This window comes from Papilio machaon, chromosome 1, assembly GCF_912999745.1.
Source record: "Papilio machaon chromosome 1, ilPapMach1.1, whole genome shotgun sequence".
Classification (NCBI taxonomy): domain Eukaryota; kingdom Metazoa; phylum Arthropoda; class Insecta; order Lepidoptera; family Papilionidae; genus Papilio; species Papilio machaon.
This window is the reverse complement of record NC_059986.1, coordinates 2029464-2051266: the sequence shown is the minus strand read 5'-3', so window position 1 is coordinate 2051266 and position 21803 is coordinate 2029464. Positions and strand designations below refer to the sequence as shown.

At 33.6% G+C, this 21803-nt stretch overlaps 3 protein-coding genes across 3 annotated transcripts; 1 reads left to right on the top strand and 2 right to left on the bottom strand.

Moving 5' to 3' along the window:
* Positions 1–439: 439 nt before the first annotated feature.
* On the bottom strand, positions 440–14782 carry LOC106714178 (carboxy-terminal domain RNA polymerase II polypeptide A small phosphatase 1). Its single transcript, XM_014507145.2, has 5 exons — positions 14582–14782; positions 13964–14277; positions 2182–2363; positions 728–881; positions 440–634 (listed from the first exon to the last, which is right to left on the bottom strand). The coding sequence occupies exons 1-5, from the start codon at positions 14652–14654 to the stop codon at positions 476–478; spliced, it is 882 nt and encodes a 293-aa protein (XP_014362631.2). The 5' UTR covers positions 14655–14782; the 3' UTR covers positions 440–475.
* Positions 14783–15544: 762 nt separating this feature from the next.
* On the top strand, positions 15545–20084 carry LOC106714213 (mRNA-capping enzyme). The gene is made up of 12 exons (XM_045686901.1): positions 15545–15908; positions 16276–16412; positions 16574–16741; positions 16904–17010; positions 17174–17273; positions 17414–17656; positions 17745–17877; positions 18180–18325; positions 18426–18585; positions 19031–19131; positions 19403–19593; positions 19933–20084. The coding sequence occupies exons 1-12, from the start codon at positions 15723–15725 to the stop codon at positions 20049–20051; spliced, it is 1791 nt and encodes a 596-aa protein (XP_045542857.1). The 5' UTR covers positions 15545–15722; the 3' UTR covers positions 20052–20084.
* Positions 20085–20345: 261 nt separating this feature from the next.
* On the bottom strand, positions 20346–21794 carry LOC106714232 (beta-lactamase-like protein 2 homolog). The gene is made up of 4 exons (XM_014507212.2): positions 21551–21794; positions 21263–21423; positions 20784–21103; positions 20346–20615 (listed from the first exon to the last, which is right to left on the bottom strand). Exons 1-4 carry the CDS (start codon positions 21670–21672, stop codon positions 20346–20348), a joined length of 873 nt encoding a protein of 290 aa, XP_014362698.2. The 5' UTR covers positions 21673–21794.
* Between the last annotated feature and the right edge of the window lie 9 nt (positions 21795–21803).

Here is a 21803-nt window from a genome sequence, read left to right as displayed (position 1 = left end):
TAAATATAGACGTACGCACATACCGCTTACTGCAAGCTTTACAGCGATAAAGGGATAAATTAAATTATTTAAAAAAACAAATACAAATCCATCATAGGGACCACTTACGCACTAAGAAATACCTAAAATGTATAATAGGTACAAATAACGTCCTTACTATCCAGAAGGCAAAATTGGCACTTAATACGAAGTTCGCTCCTCTCTTGACGATAGTCTCGAGGAAGGTGGTGATGGGGTGCGCGGGGGGCGCGGGGGGCGCAGGGGGCGCGTCGGGGGGCGCAGGGGGCGCGGGGGGCGGCTCGTGAACCTCGTACGGGTGACCGCAGACGCGGCTCTCGCGGACGACGAACGTGACGCGCGACTCGTGGGACGGATGCGTGTTCGTGTGCGGCCCCGCCCCCGCGCCCGCGCCCGCCCCGCCCCGCCCCCCGGCGCGGTGGGCGGTCGCGGGGGGTGCGGGGGGCGCGAGTGCCGGCTATGCGGGCGGCGGGCTGCCCTGCGCCGGGTTGTACGGGTGGTTGGAGTTACGCAGCACTGTATACACACTGTCGACTTTGCTCAGCTTCTCGAAGAACGGTATCAGGTCTAATAGTTCTGAATCTGTCATGTCGTCGAACCAGGACGCGACAGGTACCTGTAATAAACCAGACGGAATTTTTTTTTTGTTTGACTTACTTTACAATCTAAAATGTTTTGTCGATAGAAATAACACAACCAAATTCCTTACAGCGTTATCCGGATGGAAGATGTATGAGGCGGGCGAGTTGTCGACGATGACGACGCGCCGCAGGTCCCGGCCGAGGCTATTGAGGTCCTTCACATAGTTGCCGCGGTGGAACACGCAGCTGTCACGGAACAAGCGCGCGCGGAACACGCCCCATCTGGAACACGCGATGTACCAAATTAGACCACCTATTATAGGCTTCTTGATAACAAAATAGACAATCACAGTTGAGACAATGCATAGCAATGATATGAAAAATATGCACTATGTCCTTTATGTTTGTATAGAAATTCAATTGCCATTTAAAATACAGATTATAATAGAGAATGAAGTGACCTCGTGAAAAGGTAAAACAAAACAAAGACCCTGGCTCTATGGGATATGGTATTTTTAATCGATGAGACATGAGTCATCGTGTCTATAAATGAGTGGAACACGGGTATAAGACTTCCAGTTTCTTCTGGAATATTCTAGTAGACAACATGGTACAGGGAAATCTTAAAGTTTAGTACAGATGTAGAACAGTCTGGTAGGATACATATCCTACTTATTAGTTTTTTTTTAATTCCGCAAGGACGGAGTCGTGGGCGACAGCTCGTAATTCATATAGTCAACACGTGTATTGACGGAGTCGACCTTGAACAACTGGACAATTATATGACTATATTATATCCTTGTGTATAACCTCCTTAACATTATTTACGAGTATTGCTGACTACTATGGACGCACCGTAAAAGCATATCGTGACTTCGTTTATGTACTCGAGTACCTGACAAGCTTGACCAAGGAAATTTGCTCTCTGTGTAACTGTTATAACCGTTTTCCTTTATGTAGTTGAAAATTCTAACGTAACACGGTCCTGCAACGAGATTAATTTATACACCGGTGACAGAAGATCGTTTAGTCTATTACCGTCCTACGTTTTTAAGGCCACAGCATAAAATTGGACTCAGGAGACAAAATAAGTGTAATCAAATTAATGTCTGCATAGAGTGGAAGTCTTTTGCCAAAATTAAGTTTTCTAGCTGATTAAAGGATATTGTTTTCAACCATTCCATAAATATAAAGAAGTGACTACACAAGGACAATAAGTCCAGAACAATGGGTGGTCCTTTCTCACGTTACTATTATTGCAGCGAGCGTCTTCGAGATGACGTCATCAGCGGCACGTGATCGCATTAATAAGTTCTTACTCTTCATTACTCTAAATACGATGCACTATGGCGGCCATAACTGGATTAATACCGCGCCCAGTTAACATATAGAGATTTAATATTTTCAATTGATTGAAACACAAAAACAATTACATCATAGTTCACAATCATGTTCATCGTCGTTAGGAGAATCTACTATTTTCGTTATGGTCCTTCGAGCAGGATTATTGAATATTTGTGAAAAATCCTACATCATTTGAGTTTGCATCGAGTTGACCAATGTTATTTGTGCTATGTCTTACCTATCTAGCAGGTCAGCGACGGGGTCCGCGTACTTGGCGAGGGAAGCTGTAAAGAGCACGCACTCGTACAGCTCCCCGCATCGACGCAGGAACTCGTCGACATGCGGCCGCTTCAGCACATACACCTGATGCACCGCACCGTCGATCTCCACGGGCACCACGAAGTCCGCATTGTTGATGGGCTAGATTCAAATTGATATTATTTAGGGATAAAGAAACCATGAAATACTGCTGAACAGTTGAAATGAAACATATTGTTCTCTATTAATTCAAAGAGATTTTGTTACTCTATTAATAAATCGAGTGGTATAGAGGTTGTCATACAACCAGGCGGCTCGGAACATATTACGATTGGCTGTGCATAACACAATATTCGGTATAGCAGAGGAAAGGGATGTGGAAGGCTTCCCTCTGCAGCACGAAGATGTCCTTATTCCGCCAAGGTATTTGAAAAGACGTATACCTTCATAAACTTACAACTTGTGTTTTATGGAATTACATTTTTATCCAAACAATAATTGATGAACAACCATGATTGTACATAATAAACTTACGTGTCAATTGGGGTTTTGACTTCTAATCAACATGGTAAATAAATGAATCAGACTATGACAAATTTTTTCGTATAAATAATAATGAGAAAGTATTATGATATGAGTACAGAATACATAAATATAAATAAATAACACGTAAAACATTGAAGCATCAGATCCAAGATTATCATTATTTTTATAATCTATAAATTGCTATGTTCGTCTGAATTAAGTTACAAATATCTGTCTCTAGTTCTAATAACTACAATATTAAATATCTAAGAAAACCATACCGCACTGTAAATTTGTTTCGTCATAATAATTCTTGGGAAAGCATGGAATAAGTAGAGGGATTGGGGTCAACACTGGCACCGTCCGTTATAATAAATTGTGCTGGAACAATAATTTATGATAACTCAATTTAAACGTTTAGATAGCGAATTATAATGGTTTAGTGAATAGTCTAATATTTCTATTCATAGTAATCATGAATTATTAAGTAAATTCAATTACTATTTTGGGCAACGCTTTCTTAACGGCCGCTAGTACAGCATGGGCTTTATTTAAACTAAAACTTGATTGTAAGTCGACAAAAGGGATTCCTTATCTCCATTCATGTCGAATTATCTATTACAAAACTTTCTTTAACTGAAAAAAACGCGATATTGAAATGCGATACAAAATTCCTATGAAATTATTATAACTAGTTGCGTCTTTAACGAATTAAAAAAAACTTATGACATCACAAAATAGATATTCTGTTAATTACCAACAGTAATTATTGACCCAAATACTCGGTTGATAACAACCACAATTTTAACCTAAACGTGGCAAACAGTTATAAAAATGCTGCAGAACTTGGAATCTATAAATAATTCATTGCTATTAGTTTGTACTGGTTTTTATTTTTAATTATTTTGTTTCTTATATGCGACGATATCAAACGACATAGCAAAGTAATTGTTACAGTAATTATGATAACAACAAAACATATTACAATCGAAAAGAATACAATAGTCAAAAGAATATAATATCAAATATTACTTTTGTAACGATTTCTATTATGAACATACTCGAATATAGTCGTACATCCAAAATAGAGCGCAACTTTATCCATCGATCTGCATTTAAAATTAATGTACAATAAGGTCTTGCTGACTGGTACCGTATTTGGGCAGTTAGTATTAATATTTTTATTTTAATACAGTTCACACATCGCTGATCTTATAAGCCAACATCCCAGTAAAGTTGAAACCATCGTAAATCAAGGAACACCGTACTAATTTGTTAACTTTGCATATGCAAAAATAACTCTTCTTCTGGGTCAGTCGGACAAATAGAAACTAACAATGTGATTATGAATAAATCAAAATCCGAAAGTTTAAACGGTGCAATGCCAACACGTCAGGTACCGATCGTGTATCCCATATACATTCAAGGTTGAAGCCTTGACATGCGAACAAGTAACCAAAAGCGCTAACAATGAGCTCTAAAACAGCACATGGCGATGTTACCGACAAATCGGGTACGACGCCCGTTTATAATTTGCTACGATACGTAATTTCGATTACATTACGGCGACATTGATTTTCCTGTGCAGCCAATGAAGAATTACAGACTGGAATTGAAGTGCAAGTTTCAAATAAATATGCTTGAATATGTTTAGAAATCGAAATAAATATTTTTCAAATCATGTATGATTTTTTTCTATTCCAAGTGTTTACGATTTGCCTGGTCAAATTACAAAGGTGCGGCGTGCACGATTTACCGGTGACACATAGACGTTCGATCGATGTTTGATTTAATAACAATGTATGTATGGGAGCTAATTTAAAGCGCTTTAAATTCAGTTTACGATAACAATGGATTATCCTGATTACTTCGGAGAAGACTGGAATTTAACCGGAAATATCAATGGTTTATTTACAATGGGTCAAAAACATAAATATGTGAATGAACATTGATATAAGAAAAAAACTACAAAATGTCAACTTTTTTTATATGTTTCTTAGATTATTTGATTAGAAATCTTCTTGAGTTACGAGAAAAGACTAAATAAGCGTATTTTTGTATAAAGTAATATTTATATTTATCTCAACTTGAGTAAGAAAATAAACTTAATTTAAATACAGTTCCCACAAACGTGATTGGTTGGATATTGAAACGGAATTCGTTTCAATAATGTTTGCAACACATCCGCTGCTTCGAGGAAAAGGAAGAAACAAGAAAAAAAAAACATTGCACATTTATTTAATTCAATACCTATTTCTGAATTAAAAAATTAAATAAATTTAACTGTAATTAAAGGCCACGGTAATTCAACTCTTTCTGATTTTTTCTACGTGGACACATGTCGTAAACTTATTGCCATAGGTCAACCTAAGTTCTAAGATTTTTTTACAAGTGTTCTGACAGTGAAAGCCCACGACAGTGTAACATTGTCTACCACCAAAATGTATTGCCCCAATCTTCATTCAAAGTTCCTTGTTCTATAGTATAAAATAGTAAAAACTTGTACAAATTTTCGTAAATACATTGCCATCCTTAATCTATGTTTAGTTATACGCAAGCAAGTTCTGAAGAATCTATAGAATTTAATTATAGTCAGTAAGGTACAGTTGAGTGCCAAATAGCTATTTACTGAACGAAAGTCGTGTAGCTGTTTCTAATGTGGTTTCGAATGTACTAATTTGGCGCCAAAATATTAATATATATGTAATAATAAGTCTAAGAATGGAATGATCGAATCATAAATAACCAATTTCATTCCGATCACTTCTGTTACCAACTTTCCTTAGCTTTAAAGCTTTAAAGAACTCGGAAGAAGACAATTACATTGAAAAGAGTTACATGTCTTGCGTGATCTCAAGATATATGAGTCTGCGATGAGCCGAGATATCGTTATAGGCACGAGTAATCAAATGTATAAAGAAATCGATGCGTTGCGTACGGCACAGTTAATCTATTTACGTGGGTGTCAGAGTTCAGCGCACACCCTAGCTCGGGTTATTAATAGAACGATTCATTTCACCTTTGCTAATGAGAACGGAAGCGTTGTTAATTATTTTTCATGAATATTAAAAACTAGCTTTTACCCGCGACTCCGTCCGCGCGGAACAAAACATAGAAAACGGGGTAAAATTTATCCTATGTCCTTTTCCTGGTTCTAAGCTACCTGCCCACCAATTTTCAGTCCAATCGATTCATCCGTTCTTGAGTTATAAATAGTGTAACTAACACGACTTTCTTTTATATATATAGATCACCAATCGACGTTACAATACAAATTGCTTATCCCACTATCTATCATTATATCATAATGTATGATAACCTATCTGACCCCTAATTTACAATACATTTCTATCATTGTAAATAATATTTCTTATCTGATTTCTGTAATAAAAAATGTAAAAATATCCTATGTGTTTATGTGATTTAAGTGCAATATTCAAATTACCATACAGAGACATGCATGCATTTTATCGGGAATTCAACTGAGTAAAGTGTTTTCCCGTCACGTGACTGATCCATACATTAGTCATTTTACAGAATCAACTGTCACGTATACATTACGCTTTTGTCTACAATATTCCACATATTGGAATGATCTCGTATGAAACGAACAAGTAAATCTTGTTCAGATAAGCTTGACATCAAAATGTAGTCTATATCATTTGATTAAAGTTGAATTAAAATCCATTTATTTTATAGCTGCAAATCTATCGGCGCGGAGTTAAAAAACAATTAGTAGAATGTGTGGCTATATTGTCAAATTTCATTAAAATCCGTTGAGATGTTCTGGATACAATCTTAGTAAGAACTAAGATTATTCAGGACAAACAAATGGATAGTCCTGTCAAATGGACAATAATTGTAGTTAACGTTGCCAGGCGTCCGGATAAAGCCGGACATAAGTAGGCTTTTTGATTGCGTGTCCGGCCAAAATAAACGGTTCTCCGGCTTTTGTTAGGCTTTTTACATTTCCGAAACGAGTGTACCTATTAATACTGAGACAAAATCCTAAATAATATAGGGTGTCCGACCTTTCTACCCAAATGTCCGGCTAAACTGGCTGGTCTGTCCGGCTAGTAGGTTTGGCGACCTGGCAACCCTAATTGTAGTAACAGATCATGTGACGGGTATCACCCAGACCACGTAAGTCAAACTAAGTTTGTGATCAAATTGTTACCATCAGTGTTAATTGACCTAGCTTTTTTATATTCATAGTCGACATCGAATCAGGAACTTTAACGTCACGACTCCAAGCCGCTTTGCATAATAATACTTGTGATTACATTACAAATTACCCAAATCGGTTGTATCATTGCTGCAAACAACTTGTAAGGTTACGACACATCCAACGAAGGCCATTTCCTAACACTGTCAACTTCAAGAAACAGTCTTATATTTTCATATTTATATTTTTACATAATAAATCAGGATAGTAATGGTCTTTGTGCGTTGCTGTGTAAGTATGTCGATACCATGGTAACATGGACCTAAATAACAAATTTCTACGAGTAAGGACTCAATCGATCAGTATTCTTCCGCCGAGTGTCAATCAGTTTTCTCTGGTTTTTAAATAACAAATCTTACTAATATTATAAATGCGAATATTTAAATGGATGTATGTTTAAAGGTATCTCCGGAACGGTTCAACGGATCTTGATGAAATTAGAACACATAGGCTATTAAGTTATTTTTTAATTCCGCGCGGACGGATTAACCGGGCGACAGCTAGTCGTGTTATAAAATTGATAATTATGAAATGAACGAATGAAGAAAAATATTAAGCGATGAGTGGGTTTGTAAAAGTTAGGCAATTAAATGATAGATCGAATCTCACTTTGATTATAATTTAGAAATATGTTCATAACACATTCTTAGTAAGGAATGATGTCGATATCAAATTCAACCACAGTCAAATAAGACGCGTTCCAACGACACATAATAGCATGTGCAAATAATATCTTGTTACATAATACTAATCGCTGATATAAATAAAGTTAAGCTGCTTATAAATCTACTTTAAAAATATAAATAAATATTTCGTAATTATGATATACGTAGGTTCAAAAACATTTAAATCTCGAGTGATTTTCAATCGAGAATTCATAGTACCGAAAAAGAAATTATTACAATTTTCCTGTCAATTTGTAACAGTGAGAACTTTGTCACTGAATAACTTCAAATAGGTAACTCAACCATGCTTGAAACTACAATTACCATTAATTCTCGTAATATTTTTAGGCTTTTGAAAGTTTATTTTGTCTTTTTCAAACAAATTACCGACAAATTGCGTTAACAAATGTCCCAAAGCAATTTCGAGCCGTTTCAATGTCATGAATCGACTTTCAAGTCTTTCAAAACGTTGAGAAACACATGCGTAAGATATTAATATTATTCGATAGTTTAGTTTGACAAAATTTACACAACACACGGTAAAGTGCGACAACTTAGCAAATGAGCAAAGCTATCAAAGAGGCTTCAAATCCAGAAACGTAAGTGTTAAAAAGTACCCTGAGATATAGTGAATCCATTAATCTAAATTCACATAGCTTACTGTTAAAACAACCAAATTTTAATATTACTAATATTATAAATGCGAATGTTTAGATGGATGTTTTAAGAAGGTAATTCCGGAGCGGCTCAACGGAACTTGATGAAATAAGCACAGATGTAGAACATAGTCTTGAAGAACACATAGTCTTCTTTTTAAATTTTATTTATTCAGTGCGGACCGAGTCGCGAGCGACACCTAGTTATCCCATAAAAATGATTATGGCTAAAATTATTAATGATTACTATTAAAATGATGTTCCAGCTTGTCTTTGTATTTCTTCGTGCTTGTTCATAAGTAACAAGCGGACGCGGGCACGGTAGCGTTTTAAACATATGACGTTGTATGAGAACGTTCACATCTAACAAACTCGTAATTTCAAGTAAGTTTAACCGGTTTGAACCAGTTAATCGCGCCTGCGAGTTAGATATGAACAAGTACTTAACCCTAAAATAGTATTAAAAACCCATAAAAGTATAGCAAACTAGAATTCCTAAGTTAATTAGACAAGGTTGTATTCTAATGACAAAACAATGCAGAAACTGTAAATGCGTGTTACTAAGTACTTTACGGTTGCGTGCTTAGTTTTTTATACATTTTCATAGTTGATTCATTAATTTTCACGGTCGGTTACATAACAAACGTGCTTGTAACTATTATACAATTAAGAGAAATATTTTTACGATCGTACAAATGTATGTTAAAAAGAAAGTTTTATTAATTAAATACTAAATCTATACTAATATAATAAAGAAGAAATATTTTTTTGGTTACGAAATTACAGAACCGTTTTGAAAAATTCTTTCACTGTTGGGAAGATACACGATCCCTGGGTTTAGATTTAATTCCGCGTTGACGAAGTCGCGTGCAACTGCTGTTTTAACGTTACGTACAACTTAAAAAATCTACGTTAATAGTAGTTTATTAACCGACTTCAAAAAAGATGAGATTCTCTATTCATTTGTATATTTCTTTCATATCAATAAAGCTATAGGATTCTAATAAAATATTTTCTATAAGAAAAAATCATCAAGCGATTATCTTGTTTTGCTGATACTACTGCTATTAAACATAACCGTGCCAACTAGTTTCAATACATTTATATCTTAGCAGTCACGAGGTTTATTGTTTATCTTTTTTATTCAAGTGCAGTTGACACCGTCAGCATAATAATGCATTGAAACAATACGCAACGCTCAACGCAGACGTGGGAATCTAAATAATCAGCAGATAACAATAAATTAACATCGTGCAATGATAATCTTTCCGACAAATATCCGAAGCACAAAAATATCGTGTACATTTTTTTTTTGTTCAATAAAACAACGTCTACAGACTCGATCGATATCCGTACTCTTTTCTGCCTTATATTTTTAATTAATTGCGCATTTTTACTACATATTCCTTACATTACACTTTCAGTAATAAGTTCCTCCTAAAATACTTTTTTTTAAACCTTTGAAAACTTATATTTTCCTTATATACGCTCCTCTAACTTATATACGTCATTTTATGCATCTTTTAGCTGTATAATTAGCTTATATTTTTATCTTGTTTTTAAAAACTTTTTTTGCTTTTTTATCTTAACATTTAACATATTATGCTGTTAATACGTTACACCACTAAGGGGTACATGCCTACCCTAAGTAAAGGAGGACTAGACCTTTGTGAACCATGTTGAGTCAGTTAGAACTAACTTCACACATACCTATCTTTGAATTACTTCGCAAATATTACACGACAATCGTGTATAGTTATACTAATATTATATATGCAAATGTTTAAATGGATGGATGGATGTTTGTTTGAATGTATCTCCGAAACGGCTCAACGGAACTTGATGAAATTTGGCACAAATGTAGAACATAGTCTGGAAAAACACATACGGTACTTATTATGTTTTTTTTAAATACCGCGCTGACAGAGTCGCGGGCGACAACTAGTTCACTATATTAGTAAAATAAGATATAAATAAGAAATCAAAACAATATTGTTAAATGCCCTTGAAGTTTATGATAAGGACATACAGTCTTATCAACACACCGGATAGAAATGATAAATATATGAAACAGAAACGGAACAATATAGAGAAGTCTGTAATTAAAACAATTATGTCGGTGATTGTACCCACGCGTAAACGATAGCATATTCAACAATTGCGAGTTATTCAAAAACTAGCTGTCGTCCGCGACTCCTTAACGACATAAAATAAAAACTTAATTAGCCTATGTGTTCTTCAAGATTACGGCCCTACATCTGTGCCAAATTTTATCGAGATCCGTTGAGCCGTTACGGAGATATCTTCTAACAAAAAACATCCATCCTTGTAAACTTTCGTATTTCTAATATTAAATAACGTATATGGCTTCTTCAATAAAAAATAAATACATATTAATATTAAATTGAATAGTCGTTGTAATAAAACTGTAAAAATCAAATGTACTTGTCAGCAAAAAGCAACCTTTGTTAAACAGAAGCCTCCGCCGTAGGCATTAATTTAAAAAATCACGTCATATTGTTTGCTAACTTTCTAAGATTTCTATCTCGGACAACAAGCCATAATTTTGGTATGATAAATGAAGAGACTGAGATTTAGAAAGATCTAAATAATTTAAATACCTTTTTTTCTTTTATCACAAAACCATTACACGCAAGACTAATCAGTGAAGGCGAGCAGAAAAAAAAAATTTTTTTTTAATGCCAGTACCGCAACTTCCTGGCAAAGAACAAGCTTCTTTTACAACGTAATTTTGCCTCTAGCTTGTTGTTTATCAGGTCTTTTACATTTTTATTCCTGAGTACATTGACTTAAAGTTCGCTTAATTGATACAATATAAACTTTAACAGCTGTTTAGTTGAATTTATACTATTGTAAGTGTAATTATCCGAAAAAAGGGACAAAAAAAACATTGCATATTATCTACTGGTGAACAATCATGAATAAATATAACGGTTTTTTTACACGCGCATTTTTATCTGAAAGCCGTGGCGACAATGACTATTTGCAGAAAAAATGTTTAAAAACCTATATTTGAACAACGAAACTGTTTGTGGCCGAGATAGGTGCATTTACTGATTAACAATTTTTTACGTTTTTTTTTCGCCGTCATATCCTGTGTAGTAAGCCGAGTATGTCCAACTACACCTCAATCGTCGAAACGCTGCATTTCAAATTCCGTCACATTTCGAAGTTATACGCCCAAAAATGTCTTAAACTGGCCAGTTGGAGTAACCAATACCTCTTTTACTTTTGTTTTCATTATTAGTGTATACTCCCTATTAATGTCGTATTAAAAAGTAATTCGCGATTTAAGCATATATTTTTATCTGAGGGTAAAGACGTACAATAAAGTTAATACATTCATAATGAGAAGAAAAACTTGTTACTTTATTAAGATTCAAATAATAGTTGATAGGCTTTAAATTCTTTATCGTATAAACCAGTGCTTTATCGTCAAAAAAGGGATTAAAATGAGATTTACTATAAGTTAACACTGAAAAACTGGATATGTTTACAGAATAAAAAAAAAAACAAAAAAATGGGACCCATCTGCAAGCACTTCCTTTCGATTAAAATATTTTTTATCAAAATCGGACCACCAGGGGCGGAGTTTCGCGGTCACACATAAAAAAAAATACAGTCTAATTGATAACCTCCTTCTTTTTGAAATCGGCTAAAAATATACGGATCTCTATTAATTACCTACAAATTATTAATGTTTACCATAGTAATATTCATCAGACCTTTTTAGGATATACGTAACAGGTTACCGTGTCATTGAGCATAGCAACAATATTACGAGAATACAGATCCAAAATAAGACACATTAGTACGTGCCATTTGTAATCTGAGTCGTACCCAAATTTGGGTACAGAAAATGATACAATTTCAATTTAAACTTTCGTAAATCATTTGTTTGAGATGTTACGCATTGTACTCAAGGGGTTTACGATGCAAAAAAAATCGTGGGATAATGTGTCCTGTTTGAGATGAGATAATTATAAAAATAATTAAAGACATGCGAAGGTCGCTAGTGCACGTGCGCACAGAACCGTGTATGGTTTTTACTCTGACAAGTTCTCTGGGGAAATACACGCTTAATGATATAAACAAAATGGTCCTTCGTTAATTTTAAATATTTCATACAATCTATATATATAAAAGAAAATCGTGTTAGTTATACTATTTATAACTCAAGATCGGTCGAACTGATTTAGCTGAAAATTGATGGGGAGCTTAGAACTAGGAGATGGACATAGGAACTTTTTTTCTTGTGTGCATTTTTTTTTATTCCGCGCGGGCGGAGTCGCGGATAAAAGCTAGTATATACTATTCTTCTAATTTCGGCAAAGTAAACTTACATTCTTTCACGTACACAAAACTTATTCGGAAGTAATGTATGATGTCGTACCAAGGGTCAAACGAGTTCAACTTTGGATAGAAAAAAAAACACTAGCATGACTAATGATACGAAATTACAATTTTAAGAATTATATCTCGTAATATCAAGCTATCATTATAGAATGTAAAAAATAACATTTCAAATAATTAACAGTGGAAGTTTCTAAATTACGCAGTTTTTTATTGGCGTAGACGAAATAAACAACGCTACAAAGACTGCTTGTCTGATTGTTTCAACTATTCAAATGAGTCATCTACTAGGATTATGACAAACATGACATATCGAGCTTTGTTCTTTTTAATAAAAAAAAAAACGAGCACTAACAAATGTATGTGACAATATTTTTTTATATTGCCATTTGCAATTTGGAACACTGATTTAAAAAATATATTTAAATTACACATTTATGTATATTTACTTGTCTCATAAAAAACTTTACAAGTAATAAATGTTATTTACTTCAAGCCTGGACTTTAAGAGGTTCAATCAATTAAGCTAACAATTAACCAGTAGTTTATTATTTAACATAATTTGGTGGTGCTAACGGTAGGTTTCTGAGATCAAAATCTTCATTTAAAACATAGTGTTATCTCTGTTTTATCAAAGATAATGCCAGAGATGATTTGTCATGATGGTATTTCTACAGAGATTTTGGTCTTAGAAACCCATGGTTAAAGATCTGTTTTTTAATCAATCTCATACCTATTTAACATGACTATTAAAGTCACTGGAGTGTTAGTAGAACAGAAAGACACATTTCAACTGTTGTTTAAGAGGATATTTGAAAAATCTTTTGAATGTTAAAAATATTAGTACCGTAAACCATATCAGCAAATTACTCAATGGAGCATGTTTTTTCTATTTCAAGTCCAATTTTGGATTAAAAATATATTCATTACAAATATAGAAAACAATATCTTAAACAAAATGCACCTTTTCACCACATTTTTATTACTAGACATTCTTTACTACATTTATGTAGTGATAAGTACATTTCAAACATTTACATACTTTGCAATATTAAAAATTTTTCAATTAGAAATCCATATAAATCCAATTTAAATTAGGTAATTTATAGAAGGCTGGTCTTTTAGGTTTATATTAGGATACAATCCTTTTCAATTTCAATGATAGTTATTTGTTCACAAAACAAGCATTTCCCCTAACACTATGTATCCCATATCATCAAATATAATTTCTCATTTATATTCATAAAAGAAATTATAATAATATGTATTATTTATAAGAACTTTAGTATACAAAATAATAAACATAAAATTACTTACCTTAAATGAACTGTGAACCAGAGTTTCATCCAAATCAATGACCATACATTTTTTATGCATGTCCTGATGTCTTACTGGTGGTAACAATGGGCGGGGTGCATGGTCCGACATGACCAGCAGTGGGGGAGAAGCCCGGCCATCGATGCTGTTTGCACCATTGCTGCCGGGCGGCCCCTTGCCTCTGCCACCTCGCCAACAACACAGAAGGGATCGCAGAAACCCTCCGCCACCACTCGATTTCTTGCCGCCCAGAGCCGTCGACCCCGACACCGGGGTACCATCCCCTTCATTATGCTGGCCGCTGGGCGTCGTTCCTAAAACAATTATCTCACATGAACCAGTCGATACAGTCCAATACGCAGACGGCACAAGCACAATTATTTGACAATCTCGGTTTGCGCCCTCAAGGTTGCTCCTCAAAATGTTGGCGCGGTTACACGTTCTATTTGTTTACCTCGTGTTATTACACCCTCACAATTTAACAATTTGAAGATTATATCTTCCACGAAACACTTTTTTAATTAGTACACTAGTGAAATATTTTTGCATCACAGAGAGGTAACTTTATACGCTCCAATTCGATGGCAATAGGTAACAGGTGTAACTCTGAAGATTTACCTCTGTCGGATCCATAGTTGTTTAATTGTTCGTCATCCCGTGACACTTGAGTTATAATGGACGATGCGTCCATTTAAACATTTGTTTTTGGCCCTAATACAAATGGCAACGGAGTTTTTATAAAATTTTAACACCATAAAACTATTTTTTATCTCCCTTCTATCTTACAAAATGGCAGGCAGACACTTAGCAAATACCAACATCAGGCATAGCCAACGTAAAAACAAAAATAGATATTCCGTCTCTTTTCTTCTTAGGTGTTTTTTGAACAAAATACAAAACCAGAATAACTGCCAATACTGCGCTTTAAGGGTCTTTTTGACTGTACGAACAATTAGCGGTGAGCCAGAATAAGACCAATGTTTTTTTCTTTTAGGTGCAAAAGGTTTCAGAATTTGTATCAAAAGAACGACCGAAAACGAGAATTCTAAAGATACAGGATTTCGATTTAAAATTACAAGGCGTTCACTATTATCAATAACTTTACACTTTTTATTTCTTTTTCTTTCATATTTATTAAATCTACTATTTCAACTTTATTTATTCTCTCAAGTCACTAAAACACATTAATAAGAACACTAAAACAATAATGATAATAATACTCCACGTCTAAGTTTAATAAAAGCTTACACTAGGACAATTTTGAACATTTGGAACAGAATGTGCATTCGATCTTGATTTATTCGTTTGGTGCAAACCAAGTCTATTATTATCCTAATGTTGCATGTATTAAAATTGTTAGTAAGGCCACAGAACTAAAACCTTAAGAGGTGTTAATTTTTATTATGTATATTACGTGATTAGATCAAGGTGGAAAAAAGCCTTTGTTGATAATGATGCTGATAATAATCCTGTTATCTAAATTATAATTTTAGGAATTGAAGGTCCTCGTTTGTTTGCTCTTTGATTGATTAAATATTGCAATCTTTCATTTCGATGTCAAAATCAAATGTTGACTTGTCAAGTGCGCACAGATGAACGGATTGTGTATATTTTGCCGAGAGTTAATTTATAACGTTTTTCTTTTAAGTAAATAAAACTAAACATATAAATGTGTGTAATAATTTAAAAAAATAACCTTCTAACATATAAATAGTGTTTTCTTAAAAATACACATCAAAAAACACTTATAAAACCTAAAATGTCACAAAGAGATTCTGGGCCAATTCCAAATCGATGGCTGAATTGCCCACGAAAAGCTGCTGGGCTTATTGCTGAAAAGTTCTTAGCGTTTAAGACACCCCTGGGTCCACATTTCAATGAGAAAGTTCCAGTCGAAAATCGATTTACGCCATCCATTTTATTTTTAAATCTGCGAGACCTGAAGGTGCGTATACAATTTTTAGAATGACATCTTTCGTAAATAGAAAGTTAAATTGTTAGTGAAAAATCTGTATCGGTATATTTCATACAAATAAATCATACACTAATCTCGTAATCTTTTTCTAACAACCTGTGGCATGCCATGTAATATGCACTTGTCGTATTTTAGTCTTAACTTGTGAATATGACAAACAGTTCGTTTAATTTATCGCTTAAATGTGATCATTTTGCACATTTTTATATAATATAAATAAAACGTTTACCAGACAGCATTATTTTACTTGCATTGGCAGAAATATTACCAATATACTTATAAAAACATTTATTTTTTCACTATATTCAACATGATCATTTTATTATTTTTAATTCAGATAAAGTTAGGTCTGTGGATTGACTTAACAAATACATCAAGATTCTATGACAAAAATGAGATTGAGAAGAATGGTTGCAAGTATATTAAAATGGCATGCAGAGGTCATGGAGAGACACCTACAAGAGAACAAACAAGGTAAAATTTGTTTGTTTGTTTTGTTGAACAATTAGGGCAATTTGAAACTAAGCTTTCATAACTGTGTTTAAAATTTCAGCTGCACATATACTATTGTTTTGAAATTTATATGAAAAACTGAATCTTAAAGAAACAATTGAATGATTTTTATGAAATTTCAGGCATTTTATTGATACGGTAAATAATTTTATGAATAAACATCCAGATGATATGATTGGTGTCCACTGCACACACGGATTCAATAGAACGGGATTTTTAATTGTGTCTTTTATGGTTGAGGAAATGGATTTCAGCTTAGATGCAGCACTGCATCAATTTGCTATTAAAAGGTACATACATTTTCAGCGATATATTTAAATTACCTTATGTACCAAATTTCACATTGTAATGACATAGAAGGGACTGGCAATATCTAACTAGAAACTAATATTGTCTTCCACCAGTATGTCCCTATTAAGTGATATTAAGCAGTCTCTAAATGTAAATTGCAGAGAGCCAGGTATCTACAAGCAAGATTATTTGGATGAGCTATACAAACGGTACGAAGACAGTGCTGACTTTCCCCCTACAGCACCACCAAGGCCACAGTGGTGTAATGGTAAATTATTTTATATACGCAGACTTCTTATAACTGAATAAGTATTTCGTATAACAAATTGTATAAATAAAAAATTGCGCAGTTCTGAATTAGTTGCAAACTTTTAATATTTATTAAAGCTGTGATATTAAAGGCTTTGTATAATATTTATTATTATTTGCAGAAGATGAAGAGGAATATGATGATGATGAGTTGCAGGCCAATTCATCACATGCATCACACTCATCGCACTCATCACATTCTGAAGCAAATTCATCACATAAGTAAGTTTTATTTTTTAAAACAATATCTGCAACATTTAGAATAGTTTTATAACTATTTTAAGACTCCCTTAGTGTTATTTAATTTGTGTAAAAAATTATAGCGGTACTGAATGTGTTTTTATACCAAAAAAAAATTACAGACATGACCGAGGTAGAGGTAAGAAAGGCCATATGAAACCTAAAGAGTTTATTCCACCAATGCATGGAGTTAACTTTTATGATAATGAGGATGATGTGTTAAGTATACAACAGAAAGCTAAAAATTTCTGTAAGTGGACAGGGAAAGGCTTTCCCGGCTGTCAGCCGGTTTCAATGACAGTGGAAAATATCAGTCTATTGCAACTCAAACCTTACAGGGTGTCTTGGAAAGCTGACGGAGTTCGGTGAGTTATTTATTATAATCAAAGAGTAATATTAACAAGTTGGACACAATTAATGAGGTTTTATTTGTAAATAAACCTTTTTCTTCAGGTATATGATGTTAATTGATGGTAAAGATAGAGTGTTCATGTTGGACCGAGACTTTTCAATATTCAAAGTGGATGGACTCATATTTCTACACAATAAAACAATGAAACATTTGACTGATACTCTCCTTGACGGGGTAAAATATAATCTTTTTCTATTATAAAAAACTATAGTGTTATTTTTTCCTCGGAAGTGACAAGAGGTCCTCGGATGTGATGTTTTTTTAAGAAAGATTTTACCCTCCATCTGGTGATATTTTAAATTTATTCTTCCCCTGTATCTAAAATCAAGTACATTTATCAGTACAAAAAAACTATTGAATTTTTCAAAATTTATATCACCAGTCATAATATAAATACACTTACTTTAACTCCTTCATTTTGATGTTTCATGATTTTATTAAAATCGATCACTTATATATTTTATTCTATTTTACAGGAGATGGTTATTGATAAAGAAGATGGTGAAGAGAAACATAGATATTTATGTTATGATATTATCAGATTTGAAAATCAAAATGTGGGCAGGGAGTCATTCTATCCTGTACGGTTAATGTGTATTGAGAAGGAAATTATGAATCCTAGGTAACCTAGACATTATTAAATTTACATATGAATACTTTAACTAAAATATTATTAAATTTAAATTAGAATTTAATTATAATTTAATACGTCATAATTTCAGGAATAGAGCAATTGCGAGCGGTATGATAAGCAAAGGTCCTTTCAGTGTGCATCTAAAAGAGTTCTGGGACCTCAGCATGACGCATTATTTACTTGATGAGAAATTTGCCAAAAAACTATGCCATGAACCCGATGGACTCATTTTTCAACCATCTAAAGAGGTTGGTAAAAACTCAACACGGACAGTGCCGTCAACTGGTTCATATTACTTTAGTGTTATTATCACTAAGAGCGTCGGTGAGGGGTTAAAGTCTTGACTTGCAATCTGTAGGTCCTGGGTTCGAATCCCGCCATTTACCAATGTGTTTCGGCGTTCTTACGATGAAGGGAAAGATGGTGATGCTGCACATATCTAAGAAGAAATTCATAGATATGTGTGAAGTCAACCCGCTCTGGGCCAGCGTTGTTGACTATGACCTAGTCACCCATAATTTAGGGTAGGCTCCGAGCCTCAATGGGGACGTATAGTGGGCTGATGATGATGATGATTATCACTTAAAAGTATTAGTGGCATGAAGTGTGTTGTAATTTTTTATTTTATATTTTTGATATGTTAAAGTTAAATTTAAAGCCTATGAAATGAAATTAATGGTTTATTTATATCAGGGCTATGTGGCAGGCGCGTGTGATGAAGTGTTGAAATGGAAACCGAGTGACATGAACAGTGTGGACTTTAGATTGAAAATTACCACCGAAAGTGGACTCGGGTAAGTTATTTAAAATTTTATGTACATCTAATATACAATTATTTTGTCACAATGTTACCATACTCCTTTAAAACGGGTTCACTGATTTTTATGCAATTTTATTTACATATTAGGTCTTAGAATCGGCTACAATCTATTTTTCATACAAAATATTAAGTTTTTCTAACTGCGTGCGGACGGAGTCGCGGCCAACATTCCTATGTAAAAAATTAAAATTGTGTTTTAGTAGTAATGGTAGTAAAATGTATTAAACATTGATAATTATTTTCAGTATGTTGCCGAAGAAAATTGGTCTGCTTTATGTGTCCCGTGAGAAGAATCCAATCAGTAATATTAAATTGACGAAGCAAATGAAGCATTTGAACAACAAGATAATTGAGTGCAAGTTCGAGAATGGCCAGTGGGTTTTCATGAGAGAGAGAACTGATAAATCTTTTCCCAACAGTCGCAGCACTGCTATGGGTATGTAAACTTATCTTACTTCTTACTAATATTATAAATGCGAATGTTTAGATGGATGGATGGATGTTTGTTTGAAGGTATCTCCAGAACGGCTGTATGGATCTTGCTGAAATTTGGTATAGATTTAGAACATAGTCTGTAAGAACACATAGGCTACAAATTAGGTTTTTTTTAATACCGCACGGACTGAGTTGCCGGCGACTGCTAGTATAAAATAATTATAATTTTTTTTTAGATGGAACTCATTGGGTTCCTAGAAGCAGTTCTTTTTTTAACTCAACTAAAACAGAACAAAACATGTATTACAATGTTTGGTTCATTTTTAACTTTTACTTCCAGCCGTTTGGGAGAGTATAAGTAACCCAGTTACAAAAGAGTACCTGCTAGATTTTATAAACACAAGGAGTTTCCATGACGACTCTGAGATGCCGCCGCCACCGAAACGCAGTCGTGTCTAGACATTTTATTCCTTACTATAAGTAGTAAATATACGAACATAAATTATAAATGATTTTTTATTTTAAGTACATTTGCATCTTTAAAAAACTTTATATGTCTCTGAAATATTAGCCAAAAAAACTACTATAGTATACATTTTAATTTATTTATTAACTTTCATCATTTATAAAAAATATAATAAAAAAAAACAAATAAACATATTGAAGATGTCAAATTCAATATATAACAAACATTATTTAACAGTTTACATGAAACCCAAATCCATTTTAAATTTTAACAAACACAATTTATATTTATAAATTTGATGAAACTAAATATTGCCATTTTCTATCACCGTCGACTTCAATTTCTTTCAATTTATTTTCCTTTGTTAGTTTCCTTAGATGATGGTTGACATTATAAGCTGCTGCGGGCCATAAATGTTCCGGAGTTTCAGTGTAAATAATCCTGACTAGATCCATTTCTGTAAGCTGCTTATCTGAATTTTTTTTTAATGTTTCTAATATTTGATTCTCTCTTAAATTCCTATGAGCTATGTAATATTCTATTTTTTCTATTGGATCCTGAAAACAAGAAAAAAAATAGCTGTTAGTGCTTATACTAATTTAGGATTTCAGTAATGCCTAAAAGCATGTAAAAAGCTACTCTATATAACATTATCTTGATTGTAAGAAAAGAGACAGATAGATAAATAAAAGAATGGTAATCCTACAAACTTATTGTTTACTTACCTCAACAATATTACCATGGCCAGGATATATGACATTTGGATTCAAATCTAATATTTTGTTCAGACTTTTCATGTATGTATACAAATCTTCGAATACTGCAGTCCCTTCACCTAAAATACAGTCTCCGCTGAACATAATATTTTCTTCAAGTAACGTAAGTACAACATGATCAGTTGTATGACCAGGTGTATGGTGTATTTTGAGAGTAGCACCTTCGACTTCAATTTGTTGACCATCAGACAACCAATGTATGGGTAATGATAACGGGTCGTCTTTATTATCGCCGTCACTTCGCTTGTGCTTCCATATTTTGGGTTGTTCTGTAATATTTTTATTTAAATTACTATCATTATATTTTTTATATAAATAACAAAATTAATGTTGGTTTTGGCAAAGTCTTCAAGGACGAGCAAAAAAACAGGAAGAGAAGTAATTCTAAAAATTGAAGTTTCAAGAGATTTAGACAATTGTCAACTTACTAGCAATGGTCCCATATAAGTCCTCAACCCCTCCGATATGATCATGGTGCCAATGTGTAACAACTATGTGCTCTATATTGACTTGTTCCGTCTGTACCACATCTTGCAAGTTTTTCTGGTACTCGGAAACATTTTTATCACCTGTGTCTAATAATATGCGACTAAAATTAGAAGAAAGAGAAAAATATATGAAATAAGCTATCGAATATTAAAAAAAGAACATTTCGTTGAATTAAATTGCAAGCCTGAGTATTGTTTCTGTAGTTCAAACCTTAGGTATATACATACTTTTTTCCGGTCCCAATTAAATATGTATTTGTCCCTTGCAGCGTCATAGGCCCGGGATTACACCCTAGTATCCTTATTATCCTATTTGAGAGTCGGGTCACAGTTGGAATGACCGCTGACATTTTAATAAAAATAAATAAAGGTCAAAGGTTTTGTAAAATAAGGATAAGTTGGAAAAATAAAATTAATCTGATAAGATTAAATACCTATTCGTTTTTTATCATTTAATTTAGACGTCTGGTAAATAAACATA